Below are 19,353 nucleotides of genomic sequence, written 5' to 3' on the forward strand. Positions count from 1 at the left end.
GAATTGTTTTTTGGTAAAATAAGACTAGCAATCCTATATAACTGTGTAGAAATAAGTCCTACTGTTGTCAGTGGAGTTTATTGTTTACAGTTGCAGCCTTAATCTCCCTTTTTAGAACTCCATACCTCTTTACACAAACAGACTAGGTTCAAAAATAATGGCAAATTGTGGTTTATCCATCAGGTCTGAGCCTTGTGTTTGCCTGTCACGTCATCCCTGAAGGTTTTGGATTTCTGAAAATTTTTGGATTCAGAATTAGTGCCCTAAGGCAATAGAGATCTAATTTAGCATGTTTTTACTTATTTTTAGTGAAAATAAATCTCCAGATGTCTTGTGCTACAACTTCCATCACTTCCAGCCAGCACATTCCTTAAAGAATTCACCACCCTGAGCCTGTATTTGGCTACATATCGCAAAGTTGATGACTGGTTTGCTTTTAGCTACTTAGAGACATGAAAGGGCTGTTTAGCCACAGCTGACCAGGAGCAGAATGGGTGTTCTGAGAAATGGTGCCAGAGGAAAATGTGTCCAGCCTTAACTTTGAGCCATGAAATGCACGAGTGTGTGTGTTAATAATGAGAATGAGCATGTCTGCATGAAAGCATTTTTCTTCTGGCCCCCACCCCCTTTTCTAATAGGCCTCAAGCAAAAACCGCAGGACAGCGGTATGATCTTTTGCCAGAAGAAATAGCTTGGAAGCAAAAGATGGCAGGTGCTTCATAAGATGATGATGACAAGCTGTCATCATAGCCTTGCCCCTGATGATCTTGGGGCAAGCTCACTGTAGAAATAGCGAAGGCTTCAGGCCATTTCATTGGACGTGAAACAAAGTAAACTGGGCGAGTGCTGGTGAGCTGCTCCACTGACTCTACAAGTAGAGGTTCTTTCTATGGGCCTTTGGATTCTATTTTTTAGTTTCTCTTTATTCCTGTTCGCCACCTATCATAGGTATGTGCCCACTTCGCTGCTTGCATTTACTGACATGGATGATCAGCCATTCTCCCCTCCTTCCTCCCAGGAGGCTGTGGTGCAACTTGAAAACTGCCAGCACCTGAAAGTACCTCATTTGAAAGTGTGCTAGCTCCTCTCACACTCCCATCTTAAAACTTGACCAGCTGCAGACAAGGATGGCTTGAGAGAAACAACCTTTTTTCTCCCCCCCCCCACATTCTGTAAAAAAAAAACCTTGGATTTTTTAACATCTAGCCTGATCATTATTGGTGTCAATGGCCATGCTGCCATCTTAAAATGGGACAATCCAGTTTCCCAAATGGTTGAAATCACAAAGTTGACTCCTACTTCCTCTTCCTTCAGAGTCCTCAAAAAGACTAAAATACTAAAATATATTTATATTTGATAATCACATCAAGTAACCTTTTCCTGTTTCTGACCATGTTAATTCAGGAGAGTTGTGGTTCTGTGCGCTGCAGAGGTTCGGAAGGTGACAGGTCTGAATGGCAGGTTCTCTCCAGGAGCAGATGTCTCAGACCTCTGGGCAGGCTGGCACTCTTCTCTACTTGTTTTTACTTCCTTCCCTCCCCCCACCCCAAATGAGAGAGATGTCTGGCCCATACCAAGGGCGGCTGCCAGAATGCAAAGGTCTCACACAAAGCCCCCAATTGTGTTCCCCATGAATGTGTTAGCTGTCTCACAAGGAAGGACAGCGAAAGCATCACCGTGCCCAGGACAGCATCTTTCTGCAGCCTCTGTTCCCTCCCACCATTTAGAGCATCTAACGTTTCACCACCACGTGGCTCCTTCTCCAAGTCAAGGTGCCAGGGTGGGCAGTAAAATGGGGCATGTTCTCAGGTTTCAAACCGGATTCCGAGGGATTTGATAATGCACAAGCTCTATACTGTCAGAAGGCAGAGTCAGAGGAGCAAAGAGGGCATCGAGAATGGAGGAACAGACTGTGGCCCACATCACCCCCTGTCCAGTAAGTACCCTGCCGCCTTTTCTTTCCCCACAACCCAGCACCTGCCGCTCCTTGGCACCAGTAAATTTCCCTTGATGGGTTCCTGATCTGTTTCTCTTGGGATTTTTCCTTTTAAAGGAGTGGAGTGATGCACAGTCACACAGGAAAACTTGCAAATGGATTGTGTCCCACATTACTGGGACGCCTGGAGTTCTCAACTTGGGCACCAAAATACTCTGGACGTCGGGATCAGGGTAGAAGTGAGAGAATGATACAGGTTGAGAAAGCGAATTGAGAGAATGCTCTGATCCAAATCCTTTCATTGCCCCAGGACAGGGGTACCCGATGTGATGCTCTCGAGATGTTGGGCCCCCAATTCCCATCAGCCCCAGACAGCAATGCCAGTAGTCTAAGGTAGTGTGGTTTCTGGTCCCACAACATTGCAAGGGCACCATGTCGGCTGTTCCTACCTCAGGACTATTGATGCAGATCTTGGTGCTCCTGGAGATTGAAGGTACTCCGTATGCAAGAATGATCAAACTTAGTGAAATCTTTCATAACCTTAGGGAACTTATATATGTTATAGGAAGTTTTACCATCAACATTAAACTGATACTTTGTCAGGCAGCTGCCCTCCAGATGTATTGGACTATAAGCCCCAGCCAGGACAGGTCCAAAACATCAAACTACAAGGTTGGGGAAGACTGTTTTATACTTTGTGTAGGCAATATTCTGAATCTCTTGCATTCACTTAGGCAAAGTACAGTATTAAACATTTTAGTTTAAAAGCCTGCCTAAATATCTTCTACTGCAATCCTTTACTTTGGAGTAAATTCCTCTGAACACAGTGGGACCTGTTTTTGAGCAAGCCTGCATAGGATTGTTGTCTTAATTTCAGTTCTGTGCACTAAAGATTTTAAATCAGGCCAGACCTTCTCCAAAAACTGATAACTACACTGCTTAAGATCCCTATGCTTTTGCAGAGTAACAACTTGAACACCAAAATAATACAAAGACTTAGATACCAAGGGAAAGAGGAAGATGTATGATCCATGGAATTCCTGTGGATCATGACAAAAAACATTTTGAATACCTTGTATTACCTGTCTTTACACAGTCCGCAGCTTTCGGAAAACCAGGGATCACTGATCCAGCAATGGGATGAGAATGAGTTAATTTCCATGTCAACAAAAAATGATTATTAATAATAATTTATTATTAATTACCTACCCTTAGGTTCCAGGGCAGGTTACAACCATATAAACTGGGTAGGCAAGCCCTGAGCTGCTTATATCGCATAACTACATCATGGATGTACATCAAGTACATCCATGTTTGCATTTTTGTCATGCCATTTTATTGTACTTCATTTTCTTAAGCAGAATAGGAAAGGGTTGGAGTCCTTCAAATGAAGGTTGCATGTGGTGTTTCCCACTAATATTTTTGATGTTCAACTTGTTGGCTTCTGTTTGACTGATGGGCTTATCTTGGCTCTTAGGAGAGAGCCTTGCCGGCAGAATCCAAAAGCCTTTCCAGGACATTTTGGGTTGTTCTTTCTGTCATTTTAATCTGTGGAATTATCTGCATTGCTGTGGCAGCAACTCTCAGCTTCGCAAAAACATCTCCCAAGGTAAGGAGATTCTCTTACCCGGGGAACGCAATACTCTGTTCACCACCCCATTTTGCCTGCAGGGAGTGGCTGAAACTGTTCATCAGTCATCAGCAAAATAAGGTTGCAGTCCTCTATACCAGCCTTCCCCAACAGTGCAACCAACCAACCCACTCCACCACCCCACCAATGCTTTGGACTACAACTCCCATGAACTGCTTACAGCTGGAGGGTTCCAGGTTGGGAGAAGGCTGTTCAGCACGCTGGCCCGGGAGTATGTCCCATTGAACTCAATGGGACTTGATTTATTAGATTTGTTTATTGCTTTATATTATTACCACTGGAAAACTTCATCTGTATCCCCTTCCTTGTATTCTTGCAATGATTTATGTACGAACAAGTATGTGTTGCACATGAGAGAGCATTTTCTTTCATCTGCCCTGCGCGTTGCCATCAGCAACATGTTCTTCTGTTTTGAGAAAGAGTAAATTACTCCTGTCGTCTCCCTTCTTGTACCAGTTGTGATTTTACAAACCTCCTTGCAAACACTCCATTAAAACATCTGTTTTCTAAGCTGAAGAGCTGAAAGACATAAGTCTTCCTCTTTCTGGCTGTTGCCATGACTATATTTAGCTGTTCTAGACGCACCCCCCCCCCAAGAAAATGACCAGGAAGGGGAGCACACAGAATCTTGCTGCAGCCGATAGCCCAGGCAGTTTCTCCCACCCCCAACCAGTCTTAACACTGCATATCTTCATAGCCTCTTTTGCAGGTTGTCCGGTTAAACTTCCAGAACCGACCAGGGTCTCGGATGAACCAGTCGGCTTTCATGAACAAGTCCAAGAACACAGTTACTTATTGCATAACTTCCCCAAGTAACCAAACAACATCAGTCTTGTTTGACAACAAGAATGTGAGTGTCCTGGTGGTCCCTGCCTTTCCAAATTGTGAGGAAGGGGGCACAATGCTGAGAAGTTGCAGGTGCAGCCACAAAGCCCACCTAAGCCATGAAGCTGGCGGGTGCTCCTGGCCAAGCCACTTGAATAGGAAATCCTCATGGCCTTTCTGCCTCCCAGGATTTTTGTGATGGTAAAAGAAGCAATATATGTGGCATTCCTTTATCCTCTTCAAGTGCCACAGAATTTTTTAATGAACAGTTATATATAAATATAGGGGAAGCTGATGCAGTTTCCTGGCATGCAAAGGACCATGGTGAAGCACTGAGGAGCCGGCGTTAGAAATAGTAAAGTGAACTATGTCAGAGCAAGCCGCCTCTTGCCCTCCTGCTGCTCAAGCGGCTCAATGAAATGAGCATCCCTCTGGATGTGTGCAGGAGGCCCCCAGAACAAGTGTGGGTTTCAGTCTAGCTATACAGAAATTTCAGCCGCTCTGAGCAGTGTTGGACATGCAGGCCCCTAGAACACACACACACACACAGCAGGCTTCCTCCCAGGAATCTTTGATAGAATAAAATGCCCAGGGGCATGTGCAGAGTGCATTTTCCTCTGCACACAACCATAAGCCCCTAAGCATGTATGTATTTACACACAATCAGTATTGGAAGTCAAAACCTCCAGTTGAGGAAGTATGTGGCTTCCAGATCAGAAACCTCTGCATCTTTCTCTCTGCAAATGAAACACACTGGAGCAACTCTCAGAGCCTGTGCCTGAGAGAAGTTCAGGAAAAATGAACTATGAGAATGTATTGCGGGGGTGGCTAACCCACAGCCCTTCAGGTGATGCTGGGCCACAGCATCCATCACCTCTGCCTGCCAGCCATGCTGGGACTAGGAGTCCAGCATCTCTCACGGGCCACGTATTAGCTCCCCCAAGTGCATTGCTGGTGCTACAGGAGGCAGAGAGGACAGTACTATGTTCACTTAGTCAGTGGATCAAGCAACCTGTCAGCAAACAAAACAGGCTTATCTAGTTTCTTCTGTTCAGGGCTACGTCTGCTACAAGCCCTCAGAGCAGAACAATTGCTACCTGCGGATGATGGATGACCGAGACCGAGACACTGTCCAGATGTCCTTCAACCTGTCAGAACACAGGGTAAGCATAGAATGCTGAAGCAGCCTCCGTAGAATCTAGATTCCTTATACTCTTGCCTATTTTCTTAGTTTAAATGAATTTTGAAGAAGCATCACCTGGAAAGCCAGGAGTATTTCATCTCCCACAAGAGGTGGTGAAGGACACTAACTTAGAAGGCTTTAAAGGGGGAATCATTCATTCCCTTTAGGATGAATCTTAATCAGGAGTGCCTAATCTGTGGCCCTCCAGATCTTCCTGGACTCCAGCTCCTGTCATCATCCCTGACCGCTGGCCAGCTATTGAATCTGAAAACCCAACAGCAACTGGAGGGCCACAGGTTATAGAATTGTAGATTTCAAAGGGACCCCTTGAGTCATCTAGTTCAACCCCTGCAATGCAGGAATCCTTCCCACAGCTGTCTCTGGGTGGGTTCAAAACACCAACCTTCTGGTCAACAGCAAAATGTCTTTGTCTAGCCTTGTTGGGCATTCAGAACATAAGATGACACTTCTGGATGAAGCTAGTGGCCCTCTAGTCCAGCATCCTGTTCTCAGTTTCCAGCTAGATGTCCCTTCCAGCAGCTCGTTTTCAGAAGCATTGCTGCTTCTGAGCAAGGAATCCGAGCATAGCCATTGTGACTAGTAGCCATGGATTGCCTTTTCCTCCTCCCTCAATGTGTCCAATCCTCTTTTAAGGCCTTCCAAGTTGGTGGCCACCATTGCCTCCTGTGGGCATGAGTTCCATAGGTTAACTGCATGAAGAAGAGCTGTTCTTCATTTTATCCTTCCCAAATCTTCCAACATTCAGCTTCAGTGGATGCCCATGAGTTCTAGCGTTATGAGAGAGGGAGAAAAACTATTCTCTCTCCGCCTTCTAAGCCAAGATGAGTGGGTTACTCCTATCCATTTCCTTTAAGTAAAAGGAAAAGGAGACGAAAATGTAACATAGTGGCGGGTGAGGGGGCCGGAGACAAGGAGAGGAAACCCTCCTTCCAGCTTGTGGGCGATTGCAGTAAGCCAAGGAAACAAAGGTGCTTTTGTCAGTGATTCCACAGCAGCATAAGTCTGAGTAATGATGCATAAGAGTCCTCCAGACAAAATGTTAATGGCTTCAGGTGAGGGGCGAGGGCAGAGGTTTGATTTCGGAAAGACAGAGGCCCCTGTTCTGCCGGGAATGTCGGGACAAAGCTCAGTGGGGTTGGTTTACCGCCCCCACTTCCATTTAGCAGGGAGGCAGCGCTCCTGGCCAGCTCTGCCAACGCTCCCCCAGAACTTTGGAAGAAAGTAAATGGGGAGGAATGTGAGACACCCGGCAACCTTGTTAATGAAAGACTGTTTTGAAAAGGTCTGGTTCCCATATGTCAGCTGTGTAAACAGAAGTGATGTTAGGGACCTTGGGGTGAAGGGCAGGAAATAAATCTTTAAAATATACAATTTCTTCACGCAGCATGAAGTTAAACTATAGAACTCACTCCCGCAGGAGGCAGTGACAGCCACCAACCTGGATGACTTTAAAAGAGAATTAGATAATTCCATGGAGGAGGGGGCTAACAATTATGCTCTCTCTGCCTCCACAGTTGGAGACAGCGATGCTTCTGAATACTAGTTGCTGGAAACCACAGGAGGGGAGAGGGCTCTCATGTTTGGATCCTGCTTGCAGATTTCCTATAGGACCATCTAGTTGGCCACTGTGAAAACAGGATGCCGAATTAGATGGGCCATTGCTCTAATCCAGCAGTCCATTATGTTGTAATAATAAGACTGTTAACGTCAGACTTCCAGCCCCTCACACTTACTAAAGGAGAGGCTATGCCATGGATAGTTGAAGGTGATGCATTCACTGATTCAGTCACTTGCCACTTTTCTTTCTCATATGTGACTTATGGGTGGATGCATGCAATCTTCTGCATTTTTTGTTGAGGTTGAACAATGCCGTTTTATTATAAGACAGATAAAATATTTACCATTTTTTTAAAAAAGGACAGGTCAGTGTGGCCTGGGGCAATGGCATGACTGCAGCTCCCCAGTCCCTGACCCCTTGGCAGAACTAGATGCTGGTGTTCATCTGTCCACACCAGCCTTCTCAAAGCTGGTGCCCTCCAAATAATAATAACGTACCCTGCACATCTGACTGGGTTGCCTTAGCCAGATGTTTTAGACTACAACTGCCAACATCCCTAGCAAGCACTGCCGTGATATGAGCTGTAGACCAAAACCTTTGCAGGGCACCAGCTGGAGTGAAGCCTGGCTTATACCAACATCTGTTCAGTGCTTCCTTTTGATGGTCATTAATGAAGGATTAAGGAATGCAGAGCCCTGACACTTGGTGTTTCTTGTTCCTGCCAAGGTGGATCAGCTGCCGCTTCCCAATGACAGGACCCAGTACTACCGTGAGTTCCTGGGGATCGTGCCAGGGAGGCAGGTGCGACCAGAAGAGGCAGGGGAGGCTGTCAGGTCCCTGTGTGGGCAGGCGCCCATCTACTGGGTCAAGAAGAAAGACGGTGAGTGGGCTGCTGGACCCCAGCCCCCAACAGACGCAGCCAGCTGGGGAAGGGTCATCGTACCTCAGTGGTAGCCCATCTGCCTTGCATGCAGGGAGGTCCCAGGTTCAATTGCCAGTGGCATCTCTAATTAAGTCTGAAAAACCCTGGACAGCAACTGCCAGTCAGTGTAAAGAACACTGAGCTTCATGGACTAAAGGTATGACTGTATAAGGCATAATCTAGCAGCATGTTGTGAGGATGAAATAAAGAGGAGGAAGAGGCATGTAAACCTCCTCAAGGGAAAGGTGGGATAGCAATATAATTAATTCAAAAACTCCTGCCTCTCAGCATGCCCCTACATCAGCTAGGGTAAATAAAAATCATCCCAAACCAGGTTGTATTCTGAGGACCATGTAGAAAGGTGGACAACAGGTATCCAGTTAAGAGCTTTCAGGCTTGCATTCAATCTGCTGAGCAGAGCTCCAGTCCCTCAGATTGAATTCCCCTGGGATGAGAAGTGCTAAACAAGCTGGGGTGTCTCCCACTGTCTTAAGAGCTCAGAGGTGGGGAGACACCCTTTCTGGAACACTGGAGTCTTTTGCAGGTGGTTTCTTGGATGGGAGATGTACAGCAGCAGAGCCCGAGATCTGCTTCTTGAAATTTAAATACGCAAAATTATTGAAAGTGGGTGGTTGCCTTTTTCCACATTCTGCAAGAGAGCTGTGTTAATACGCGGCCTCCCACCCCCCAAATAATCAGTTTTAATAGTAAATGCTCTGCATTTGGATGCTGTCCATGCACTAACCGTACCAGTCACACACCTGTTCTCCTTGTAGGTCCTCCAAAGCAGCGGCTCATCTACCTGTGCATTGACATCTGCTTTCCGAACAACATCTGCGTCTCCATCTGCTTCTACTACCTTCCCGAATGAATGGCCTGGACCACCCTCTGCACCTCTGCTCTTCTCTACTTGAACACAAGGGCGAGGCTCTGCTGTCTCCGCCAAGCCCACGTTGCAATTCAGGGCTCTGGATTGGGCAAGAAGGGCTACAGGAACCTTCCCCAACCTGGTGCTCTCTGGGTGCTATGGACTATAATTCCCATCAGCACAGCTGTGCTTCCCGGGTCTGATGGGCTTGTAGTCCAACAGCACTTGAAGGGCACCAGGTTGAGGAAGTCTGAACTACAGCGACACTCAGTCAAGATGGCAGTATATACATATGTGTGTGTGTATATACTGTATGTATATGTATACTCCTGCTTTATTTACAAAGAGTGTTGCCCTTTCAGCTATAAGCCTGTAAATAATTGTCTGTGGGGAGAAGAAACTGCGTGGTGTAGATCCAGTTAAAAATCTGAGTCAAACAAACATTTTGTAAATCAAAGTATTTTTTAAGAAAAACCACAAACCACTCATTTTAAGGAGCTACCCTGGTGTGTGTGCATGTGTGAAAATAATTAAAAGCACAAAAAAATGAGGAAATGAGCAGCTTGAGATGTGTGTTAATAGCAGCAAGGGAGGGAGAGAGAAAAGAGAGGAACCAAGAACTCCTGTGTCCCACCCCCCAGGGCTAAAAGCACGCTTGCACTTCTCCAAGCACACCTCCCTGCTGGAGGTCCTTTTCAGTCCTTTTTTTCCAATTCTGTGGACCGGGATGGCAGCGCTACACTGCTTGGCTAGCTCAGTTACTCAACCAGCCTTCCTCAAGCTGGTGCTCTCCAGCTCAATGTCAGTCACAGATGGCATTGCCATAGGGTGCTGGAGCTGATGGGAGTTGTAGTCCAAAACAGCTGGAGAGCACCATCTGGGGGAAGGCTGCATTTAAATAATCTGCTAATTAATAAAGGCACTTCTGAGCCCAGAACAGGGTGCACCCCAGCTCCAGGGAGAAGCCATTGTTCATTCGCCCCACGCCTGGCTCCAGCATTGAATGTCAGGCCTAACTGCATTTTTACTTGCAATTTGATTCAGTTAGAAAACGCTCTCGCTCTCCCATAATGCTGCCCCCCACCAACCCCGGATTGTCCAATGATGCTAATGTTGGAAAATTCAGGAGGGACAGAAGAAAGTTATAGCAGAACTATGGGAATTCACTTCCACAAGATGCACTGATGGCTACTGACCTGGATGGCTTTGAGAGGGGTTTACTCTAGACAATTCATGGAAGATGAAAAGGATTATCAATAACTAGTCAAGACAGTAACCTCCAGGAGCAGAGGAGAAATCACAGAATTGCAGTGTTGGAAAGGACACAAAGGGTCATTAGTCCAACCCCCTGCAAAACAGGAACCACAGTGATGAGTTTTCCTGTGCTCACATCCTACTTGTGAGCTTCCCACTGGTGTAGCTGGCCTAGAGGGGCCTCTGATCCAATCCAGCAGTTTATAACCACAAAAGGAATGAGGGTAAACCATTTTTCTTCCAACTCCAGTGAGCCTTCTGAAGCAGGAGGTGGCAAGCTTGCAACAGAGGCAGCCTACCTTTGCTTCTGGCATGGGAGAACGGGTGTGTGTATGCACATAAATTGGAATGTCCGCTTAGCCATTTACGTTGGGCAAAGGTGAATGGAAGGAACAGAGGGCAGCCTCACCTAAACAAAAGCAGTTCCCCAAAGAGAGCAAGTTGAAACCCTGTGTTGGGAGATCCATCCCATACAGTAACATCGGTGCTGAGTGTCACAGTTTCTCCTTACAAACCACTCTTTGTTAAGCAATACTTTGGCACAAAGATCTTACGCCAAACAAAATCTGGGGGTTCTGTTTTAAAACTGCCTGCCACTGTGCAAAGATGGTTAAGGTGGCTTCAATTTTACTTGAATCCGGCTGTTCTGCAGAAAGGCAGCTGCGGGTGGCAACACAGTCTTTGCACACCTGACCCCCCCCAAAAAAAAATAGTCTTGCAGCAATCTTGTGAGCGCAGCTTTCCTTCTCAGCCCAAGACGCTGTCGTTGAAAGCAAGGCAGACGACCGCTTTCTGATGTCCACTGTATTCCCGCTTGATCTCGCCCGTTTCCACACACCAGAGCCTGGCCAGATTATCAGAGGAGGCTGGGGAAGGAAAAGGGACACCGTGAAGCCACACATACAAACACACACAACAATCGGCAATATATGGATGCCACTGAACTGCTTTACAAGGTTGCCGTAACAATTAGTGAGCTACTTCATAAAGAATTTATAGAATTATATACAGTGGTACCTCAGGTTACATACACTTCAGGTTACATACGCTTCAGTTACACACTCCGCTAACCCAGAAATAGTGCTTCAGGTTAAGAACTTTGCTTCAGGATGAGAACAGAAATCGTGCTCTGGCGGCATGGCAGCAGCAGGAGGCCCCATTAGCTAAAGTACCTCAGGTTAAGAACAGTTTCAGGTTAAGAACGGACCTCCAGAACGAATTAAGTTCTTAACCCGAGGTACCACTGTACTGTTTAACAATGTGTACGTTGTTCAAAATCTTCGTATTTTTAGTAGGGTGGGAAGGAGAAATGAGACGGGCATCGTTTGATTTTCTACATAAGGTCCCAAAATAGCTTGGCCTGGCCACAGGGGGCTTAATGTCCCTTGTCATCCTTCCTATTCATTCTCCAAGGAAAGGTGGGCCCACCCTTGTTCACCTGTGACAATGTACTGAGAGTCCCCTGAAAACGCGCAGTCCCACATCCAGCCACGGGAGGTTTCCCCTGGGTTGTTGCTCTTGATGCTCAATTCTGTCATCAGAGAGAAGTTAGACGTCCTCCAGATCTTGCAGGTTTGGTCAGCAGAACAGGTCGCCAAAAGCCTGGAGCAGAAGACGGAAGACTAGTCAGAGTGGGGCAAGGCAGGTGGAACACAGGCTAGAAGTGTCACCCAAAATAACCAATAACATAAAAGTCCCTATTTATACTGCCGGATTTTAAAGAATGTATTGTTTATTTTCATCCCTTCCTCAAGGTGGCATACATAGCTCTCCCCTTCCACATTTAATCCTCACAACAACCCTCTGGTGTAGGTTGAGGCTGAGGCAGTGACTGGCCCCCCCAAGGTCCCCCAGTGAGATTCATGGCAGAGGGGGGGGGTCTGAACCCTGGTCTCCCAGGTCCTGGTCCAATGCTCCAACCACTACACCACCCGGGCACTAAATGGAGAAAGCTTCCATAGTTATGGGTCCCAAAAAGAATCCTCATAGGGAAGGTCTGTAGCTCAGTGGTAGGAGAATCTGCTATGCAGGCAGGCAGCCTTATGGCATCTGCAGATAGGGCTGGGAATGCCGCCCCCCGCCCCCACCATATGAAACCCTAGAAAGCCAGTCCTACTCACGTGGAGTCTGGGCTGAATTTGCACTGGAGAGCATAGCGGCTGTGCGCAGGAATCTTGGTCTTTGGGATGAGCTGTGTCACCTCATCTCCTATGCCACCTGTGAGATTCCACACGTAACAGTTTCCCTGCAATGGGAAGGGAATGAAACATCTGAGAGGACATCTGTCTGAAGGCTTAGATCTGGTTGTCACATGACACCAAGCCATAGTTAGTTAACCTAACTGGCATGTGCAAACCCAGGCCAGCATGGTTTGAGGTAACTATGGTGCGTGTATATATATATATATATATATGTTTCAGAAAAAAGAATTGCATAAAAACAAAAAATACAAGAATAAAATACAAGAATAAAAAAACAAAAAAAAATACAAGAAAAATACAAAATAAGTACACAGATAAAAAAATAAAAGATCAACCTTTCCATATTATACATTCATATCCTTGTTTCCCTGACCTCCTCATACCTCCCTTTTTTGTATTCCAATTCAATTAATTAATTCAGCAATTTCTTTCCCTCCTTATTATCCTAATCTTTGATCTTAATATATTATGAGGTAACTATGGTTTGGCAAACCGATGAGCCTTGCTTAACCATGATTTGTTTGACCAACCCACCCCAGGCCTTCGCTGAACTACAGTGGCCCGAGGCAAGAGCATCTGGAAAACAAAAACTTTGGGTGGCTTGTTTGTTCCTCTGTCAGGCAACAAACCATGGTTAAAACAAACCCTGGTTTAGTGCCACGTGCAAACACAGCCACTGTGGACTCTTTAAACAAGACGCTGGTAGAGAAGCAATAGGCGGGCTGTAGCGCATCACTGCACCACAAAGCCAGCCAGCACTTACTGAACTGTTAACGGCAGCCATGTAGCTGGCATCAGGATCAATATGAACAGAGTTGACAGAGACTTCTGGCTCTGGGATGAGCTGTTCATTGTGGTCCGTCTTCAAGTCCCAGATGTGAATGGCCCCACTCTGGTCCCCAACGATAAGTTCTGCCTGTGGACAGAAATACACACAAAAAGTGCCATCACCTCTCAAGACCACAGACCCTGCAAATCCCCACCATGTGGAAGACTGCATGGAAAGGGGAGACGTTCCCAGGGGATGGTCTGAAGTCACATGAGGCCACCTCCCTGCTGAAGCTAAGCAGGTCTGGGTCTGGTCAGTGCCTGGGTGGGTGACTGTCTGGAAACCCACAAACCCACCCTTTTGGATTCCACAAGGGACAAAAGGTGGAACAGGAATGTCAGAAAATAAAAGTATCTAGAATGTGTGGATGGGAGGGCTTCATGTTGACTGGTTTGGGTTTCTCTAGCCTGGTGAGAAGAATAGTGAGAGGTGATATGAGAACCACCTTCGGATATTGGAAGGGGTGTCACATGGAAGATGGAGGAAGCTTGTTTTCTGATGCTCCGGAGGGGAGAACCTGAACCCATGGATTCAAGTGAAAAGAAAGGAGATTCTAACTAAACATTAGGAAGAACCTCCTGATGCTAAGAGCAATCTGACAGTGGAACAGACTCCCCTTCACTGGAGATTGGATGGCCACACGTCAGTGACTTTAGCTGGAATTCCTGCATTGCAGGGAGTTGGACTAGGTGACCATTGGGGTCCCTTCCAACTGTACAATTCTGTGATTCATACCTGATTGGGATGGAGGCAGACACAGTTGATGGGGGCATTCACTTGGAAAATGCGCTGGCACTGGAGGTTGCGGGACCTGGGAACAGAACAGACGCAGACAGAATGACAGGTGAGCCAAAGCATAACCCCTTCACTGCCATTGCTCCAGGGAGCTCCAAAGCACTTTTTGTGAACTTCATTCACTAGGAAAGCCTCCTATGCAATCAGATCTTATATTTCAAAGGAACATCTCCTGGCCAAACCCTCAGTGGAGCTCATTAAACAATGCTTAGGGGACCACACCCTAAATGTGCAGATTCCTCTTCCTGAACTACATAGAGGGTAAACTTACATTGTGATCCATCCCCCCCCCAATCATAATTTAAAATTCACCCTCAATATATCCACTCTTGCAACTCAGGATAACAGTTCATGCATCCAATGAAGTGGCATGTCGTCTCCAAATCTTATGCCATTATAAATTTGTTTGCCTTAAGGTGCAACAGACTAACACAGCAACCCCTGTGAAAATCAGCAGTTTATTCGCTCCCAAAGCTCCCAAACTAGGTCAGACAAGCTGGACTTCTCCCCCTCTTCCTTCTACTCTTCTTTCTCTTGTAACATTAAACAAGACTGTCAAGAATTAAACTGGCAAGCCACTAGATGAAGATTCAGCATGCAGGCTGCAATCCTAAAACTTTAGATAACCACTTTTAATTTTGAGTTGTTCTGTATTCTATGAGCTTACTATTTCTGGATGTTTTAAATGATTTTATTGTACACCACCAGATTTTTTTGCAAGTTGGTATATAAATATTCTTATAGACAAATGAATTCACTAGGAAGGAAAGCTCATTAAACTCAGTGGGATGGAGTTTTGCTTGAGGTCACGCTAGAAAACCCTTGGCTCAGACAACCTTGTTCCTGCATCGGGAGTCAAACTTCAAGTCTCTTCCAGTTCTGTGGTGCCAGCCTAAACTGAGACAGCATCTGATTTAGGCTGAAAGAACCATTGGCCATGACCCCATGACACCTGCCTTCTTGCCTACAATGCTGCTTAATGATTTGAGGAAAGAAACTCCTGTGTATCTTGCAGATCGTCAAACTCACTGACTTTCCTTGCAGATCCATGGTCATAAGAGCTTTGATGCTGTATCAGGCCAATGGCACATCAGAAGTATTTCTGCCTCCAACTACAGAGGCAAAGCATAGCCGATGTGGCTAATAGCTATCAATATTTTTCTCCTCTACTATTTTTTTCTAATTTTCTGCTTCCTGTGGGTGTAAGCTCCATAATTTAACTGTGACTGTATGATGAAGTCTTTTCTTTTTTCTGTCCTGAGTTTTCCAACATGCAGCTTCACCGGTGAGAGTGGGAGAAAAACTTTTCTCTATCCCCTTTCTCCAGGTTATGAAAAGGAGCAAAGCTCCAGAGGCTTACCTGAGGTCCCAGATGCGGGCCATGCAGTCCTCGCCTCCTGTGTACATCCAGCGACCATCTTCATGGAAGCCAACAGAGGTGATGTTCTTGCTGACACCGTCATAGTTGATAACAGGGTTTGGGTTATTGGAGTTCAAGTCATACATACGGATGTGTTGATAGCCTGTCAAAAGAACCCCCAACTAGTTCATAGCTAGTTCAAAAGCACAAATTTGACCTTTGCACAGAATTTTCTGCGGGCGACTGGCAGAGTAAGTACTCGTGTCAAGACCCACAAAACATTAAAGCAGTCATTCTCCTTCAGCTGCAGTGGCAAGTATTAAGGAGATGGGGACAGCTAACTGAAATTTATTTTGGTTTGCTCATACTCAGGTAGGTAGGACCTACACCGGCAGGTTCAAAAGCAGGGTTTCAACTAAACTTCGGAGGTTTAAAAGCAAAGTTATTCTTTATTAGGAATAAATGTCTTAGTGGAAGTTAGACTAGACTTATGAGGTCCTTTCCAGCTCTATGATTCTATGAACTGTAAGCGGTTTATCTTATTAACCAGGAATCCCTGTAACAGTAAATCCCAACACTATAAACAACAGTAAGGTCCCCTCTTCTGTGTCTGTCCTTTCTTCCTAGCCCTGCTCCCATCCTAACTGGAGAGCCAGTGTCGCCTAATGGTTAGAGTGTCAGACTAGGTCCTTGGAGACCAGGGTTCAAATCCCCACTTGGCCATGAATCTCACTGGGTGACTGTGTGGGCCAATCACTGCCTCACAGCCTAACCTACCTCACAGAGTTGATCTGGGGATTAAATAAGGAGAGGGAGAACCACGGGCACCACCTTGAGCTCTTTGGATAAAAAGGTGGGATATAAATGTAATCGATCAACTCCAAATAAGGACAGGGGAAAGGAATGACCAGGGCAGTGGGGTGGGGCATGTTGCATTTCCTTCACTTTACTTGATGGTAGGGCTGGCATCAACTAACAAGCATGGGGGTGTTTCTCTGGGCTGGAAATAACCTCCCTAGCTTCTCCTGAGGCCATAGCTTTGTGATCATGGAGAGAATTCACTGTTAGATGTCTCACAATTCCTTGGCAGAGCCATCAGCATTGCAGACATCATGCCCTTGGAGAGACAAGGTTGGAAAGACAAGGTTGCACTCCACGCTCTTGGAATACGCCACACTTACCTGCAGCAGCAATCATGCTCCGATCTGGGGTGATCTCGAGAGCATTGACCTGCTGGCAAATGTGGTTAAGGAAGACAGAACAGGCTGGCCCACATAGCTATAGTGAAACACTAAGTAAGGTTAGCAGAGCCAAAATCCTGTTACAGCTGGTGCATCAAAAGGATACAGAATCTTGGTGCTGGACGGTCCGGGTGCATATCCCACTGTGGGCCTGCCAGAAGCGAACTGTGTGGTCATAGCCGGCAGTGGCCAAGATGACGGGGTCGCTGCCCACAGTGCCCTGTGCTGTGTTCATGGTCCAGGTTTCTAAGGACACAGAAAGAGAGAGGGGTAGGAGTCCCGCCCATGTGGCTAGAGAGGAGATGCCCTACCTTCTCCCAAAGAGACACTTGCAGGGAGCGGGAGACTCAGCACTGCCCAGGAAGGAGCTGAGAGCTGACAACATGGCCACTAGTCACAATGGCTATGCTCTGTCCCCACAGTCAGAGGCAGCAATGATTCTGAATACTGCAGCAGGGGAGAGGGCTCTTGCGCTTGGTCCGGCTTGGGGGCTTCCCAGAAGAGGCATTTGGTTGGCCACTGTGAGGACAGGATGCTGGACTAGATGGGTTATAGGTCTGACCCAGTGAAGCAAATTCTTATGTTCTTATGCTAAACTGACAAGCCAGGCTCAAGTCACACTGTTTTCCATGGAGTCACTGCAAGACTTTCTGTCTGTCTATGTATGTTGCCATGTCCCGGCATCTTTCAGAAGGAGGATGCAGGAATCTGAAAGAAACCCCAAGTGTGTGGGTAAACCCTTTTTATAAACTGTTAGGAACAGGATCAAATTTTAAAAAATTCCTTCCAGTAGCACCTTAAAGACCAACTAAGTTAGTTGGTCTTTAAGGTGCATGCACACGAAAGCTCATACCAAGAACTAACTTAGTTGGTCTTTAAGGTGCTACTGGAAGGAATTTTTTTATTTTGACTATGGCAGACCAACACGGCTACCTATCTGTAACTAGGATCAAATTTGTAGAGCAGAGCACACACACACTGGAGAGGGCTGGTAAGGTGAGGGTGGGTTCAAGCTATTCAGGCAGTATGGATTGGCTCAGCCTTGAATTGCAATGTTTGTTGTTTTTTTCATTTTTATACAGCCCCCTCAATGCACACAGCACGCTCCCCAAATACCAATAGTGGCATGCAGCCGATCGCTGCTTCCCCCACCCACCCAAGGAGAGGTAACAAGGCAAGGAGTGATGCAGCAGCTGGAGTGTGTCCGACTAGTCCTGGGTTCAAAGCCCAGTTCTATCTAGTCGAAACCAAACATGGCTCACAGCGTAGTTGTGACAATAAAATGGAAGGCTGGAACAGAGGACACTTTGAGCTCCTCAGAGGAAACAGGGCATCTAAACCCAAGAAGCAAATAAAATAAGTTTGGACCGCTGAAAGCAAACAAGAGGGAAAGGGTGAGGATTGCAAAAATTAAAATGCAACATAAATTAAAATAAATATTGGAATAAGAATGAAAACTTGCAATTATACATTCTATTTTCATCGCAGAGCACTGTCTCTGATCCACAGAGGGAGATTCCCTGCCCCATTTATTGGGGACTGGCGGGTGGGGAGGGGTTGCGAAAAGGACGCTTACCTTCAGAACCAGAGTAGGGAGGGAGCCGGTAAAGCGCATGCGCACGCCAGATCTTGCCCGGTTCAAACTACGCTTGCGTCGGAAGAAATCAAAGGGCAAATATGCGCCTGCGCACAAAAGAAAAAAACCCAAGTCCTACGTTTCTAGTGTCTTTTCATAGAGTTGCCAAATTATAGATGCACATCAAGTATCTGACTTCCGAGTTCCTTTTTGTGAGGCCTACCCAAACAATGAAGAAAACCGGGATTTTACAGAGGAAACCTACACATGTCTACTCAGACATAAGTTCCATGGGAGTTGCTCCCAGGTAAGTGTGTAGAACAGCACACCCTTCCCTCCAGCAATATGTTTCTCTACACTTTGGTGCATCTATGGACTCATCCTGCCTGCCGCCCAAGAAAAACAGCCCCTTCTGTTCATTTGCAGGAGGAACAGGCCGCGGCTAGAATGAGGCATGCGCAGTACGATCTGTCAGAAAAAACTCCAAACAGCCTTCCCCAGCCTGGTGCTTTGCAGATTTTTGGACTACAACTCCCATCAGCCCCAGCCAGCAGAGCCAGGTACGGTTCTGGGGCTAATGGGAGCGTGACCGGCTGACTGAGGCTGGTGGGATTTGTAGTCCAAAACATCTGGAGGGCACCAGGCTTGGGGAAAATAAGTTTTATGGACATATTTTGACAGGCCATTGGTAAAGGCCGCCATAAAGCCTCCAGTAAGAGAGTTATCCTGGGACAAAAACGCCACACTCCCCTCCTACCTCACACCCAGGAAGGGAACAGTTCCATGCAGGGCTGGACTCTTACATCAGGGGCATGAAACCACTTTCGCTTACACCAATCCAGGCCACATATTTTGAATTATAGTGTGACTTCACTTAATTGTATTAATTGCTTTGATGAATCTGTTCTTGTTGTGAGCTATATTTATCTGCTGCTGTGTTTGATATTGCAGTGACTGCAACACTCAGTTGCTTAGAACATGGTGTTGCTAATGCCAAACTTGCAGATTCACTCCCCCAGCTGCATATTCCTTCATTGCAGGGGGTTGGACTAGATGATCCTCAGGGTCCCTCCCAACTCCGCAATTCTTTTATTCTAATCATCGTCGGGTTTTTGGTGCCACTTGGAACTCAA

At 46.4% G+C, this 19,353-nt stretch overlaps 2 protein-coding genes across 4 annotated transcripts; one reads left to right on the forward strand and one right to left on the reverse strand.

Moving 5' to 3' along the window:
- Nucleotides 1-1,349: 1,349 nt before the first annotated feature.
- Nucleotides 1,350-10,916, forward strand: BRICD5 (BRICHOS domain containing 5). The gene is made up of 6 exons (XM_082199409.1): nucleotides 1,350-1,936; nucleotides 3,414-3,545; nucleotides 4,285-4,437; nucleotides 5,468-5,575; nucleotides 7,901-8,054; nucleotides 8,873-10,916. Exons 1-6 carry the CDS (start codon nucleotides 1,898-1,900, stop codon nucleotides 8,965-8,967), a joined length of 681 nt encoding a protein of 226 aa, XP_082055535.1. The 5' UTR covers nucleotides 1,350-1,897; the 3' UTR covers nucleotides 8,968-10,916.
- Nucleotides 9,408-18,336, reverse strand: MLST8 (MTOR associated protein, LST8 homolog). 3 transcript variants are annotated; one of them, XR_014213620.1, is made up of 10 exons: nucleotides 18,221-18,327; nucleotides 16,751-16,890; nucleotides 16,585-16,636; nucleotides 15,404-15,566; nucleotides 13,984-14,059; nucleotides 13,183-13,335; nucleotides 12,339-12,463; nucleotides 11,657-11,820; nucleotides 9,705-11,084; nucleotides 9,408-9,655 (listed from the first exon to the last, which is right to left on the reverse strand). XR_014213620.1 is itself a non-coding variant. In XM_082199397.1 (9 exons), the coding sequence occupies exons 2-9, from the start codon at nucleotides 16,877-16,879 to the stop codon at nucleotides 10,966-10,968; spliced, it is 981 nt and encodes a 326-aa protein (XP_082055523.1). In that variant the 5' UTR covers nucleotides 16,880-16,890; nucleotides 18,221-18,336; the 3' UTR covers nucleotides 9,408-10,965. The 3 variants fall into 3 exon arrangements, 2 of the variants coding, with proteins under 2 accessions (XP_082055523.1, XP_082055524.1); XM_082199397.1 differs by having other exon boundaries at nucleotides 9,408-11,084; nucleotides 18,221-18,336; XM_082199398.1 differs by having other exon boundaries at nucleotides 9,408-11,084; nucleotides 16,585-16,633.
- Between the last annotated feature and the right edge of the window lie 1,017 nt (nucleotides 18,337-19,353).

This window comes from Podarcis vaucheri, assembly GCF_965113315.1.
Source record: "Podarcis vaucheri genome assembly, chromosome: 14".
Taxonomy (NCBI): domain Eukaryota; kingdom Metazoa; phylum Chordata; class Lepidosauria; order Squamata; family Lacertidae; genus Podarcis; species Podarcis vaucheri.

Excerpts from the sequence above, each read along its gene's own strand:
- BRICD5 (XM_082199409.1), top strand. The coding sequence starts at position 1,898 with ATGGAGGAACAGACTGTGGCCCACATCACCCCCTGTCCA. Across the intron at positions 4,438-5,467 it reads TCTTGTTTGACAACAAGAAT|GGCTACGTCTGCTACAAGCC; the intron begins GTGAGTGTCCTG and ends TCTTCTGTTCAG. Across the intron at positions 8,055-8,872 it reads CTGGGTCAAGAAGAAAGACG|GTCCTCCAAAGCAGCGGCTC; the intron begins GTGAGTGGGCTG and ends TTCTCCTTGTAG.
- MLST8 (XM_082199397.1), bottom strand. The coding sequence starts at position 16,879 with ATGAACACAGCACAGGGCACTGTGGGCAGCGACCCCGTCATCTTGGCC. Across the intron at positions 15,567-16,584 it reads GAGCATGATTGCTGCTGCAG|GCTATCAACACATCCGTATG; the intron begins GTAAGTGTGGCG and ends TTCTTTTGACAG. Across the intron at positions 11,821-12,338 it reads AAATTCAGCCCAGACTCCAC|GCTTTTGGCGACCTGTTCTG; the intron begins GTGAGTAGGACT and ends CTTCTGCTCCAG.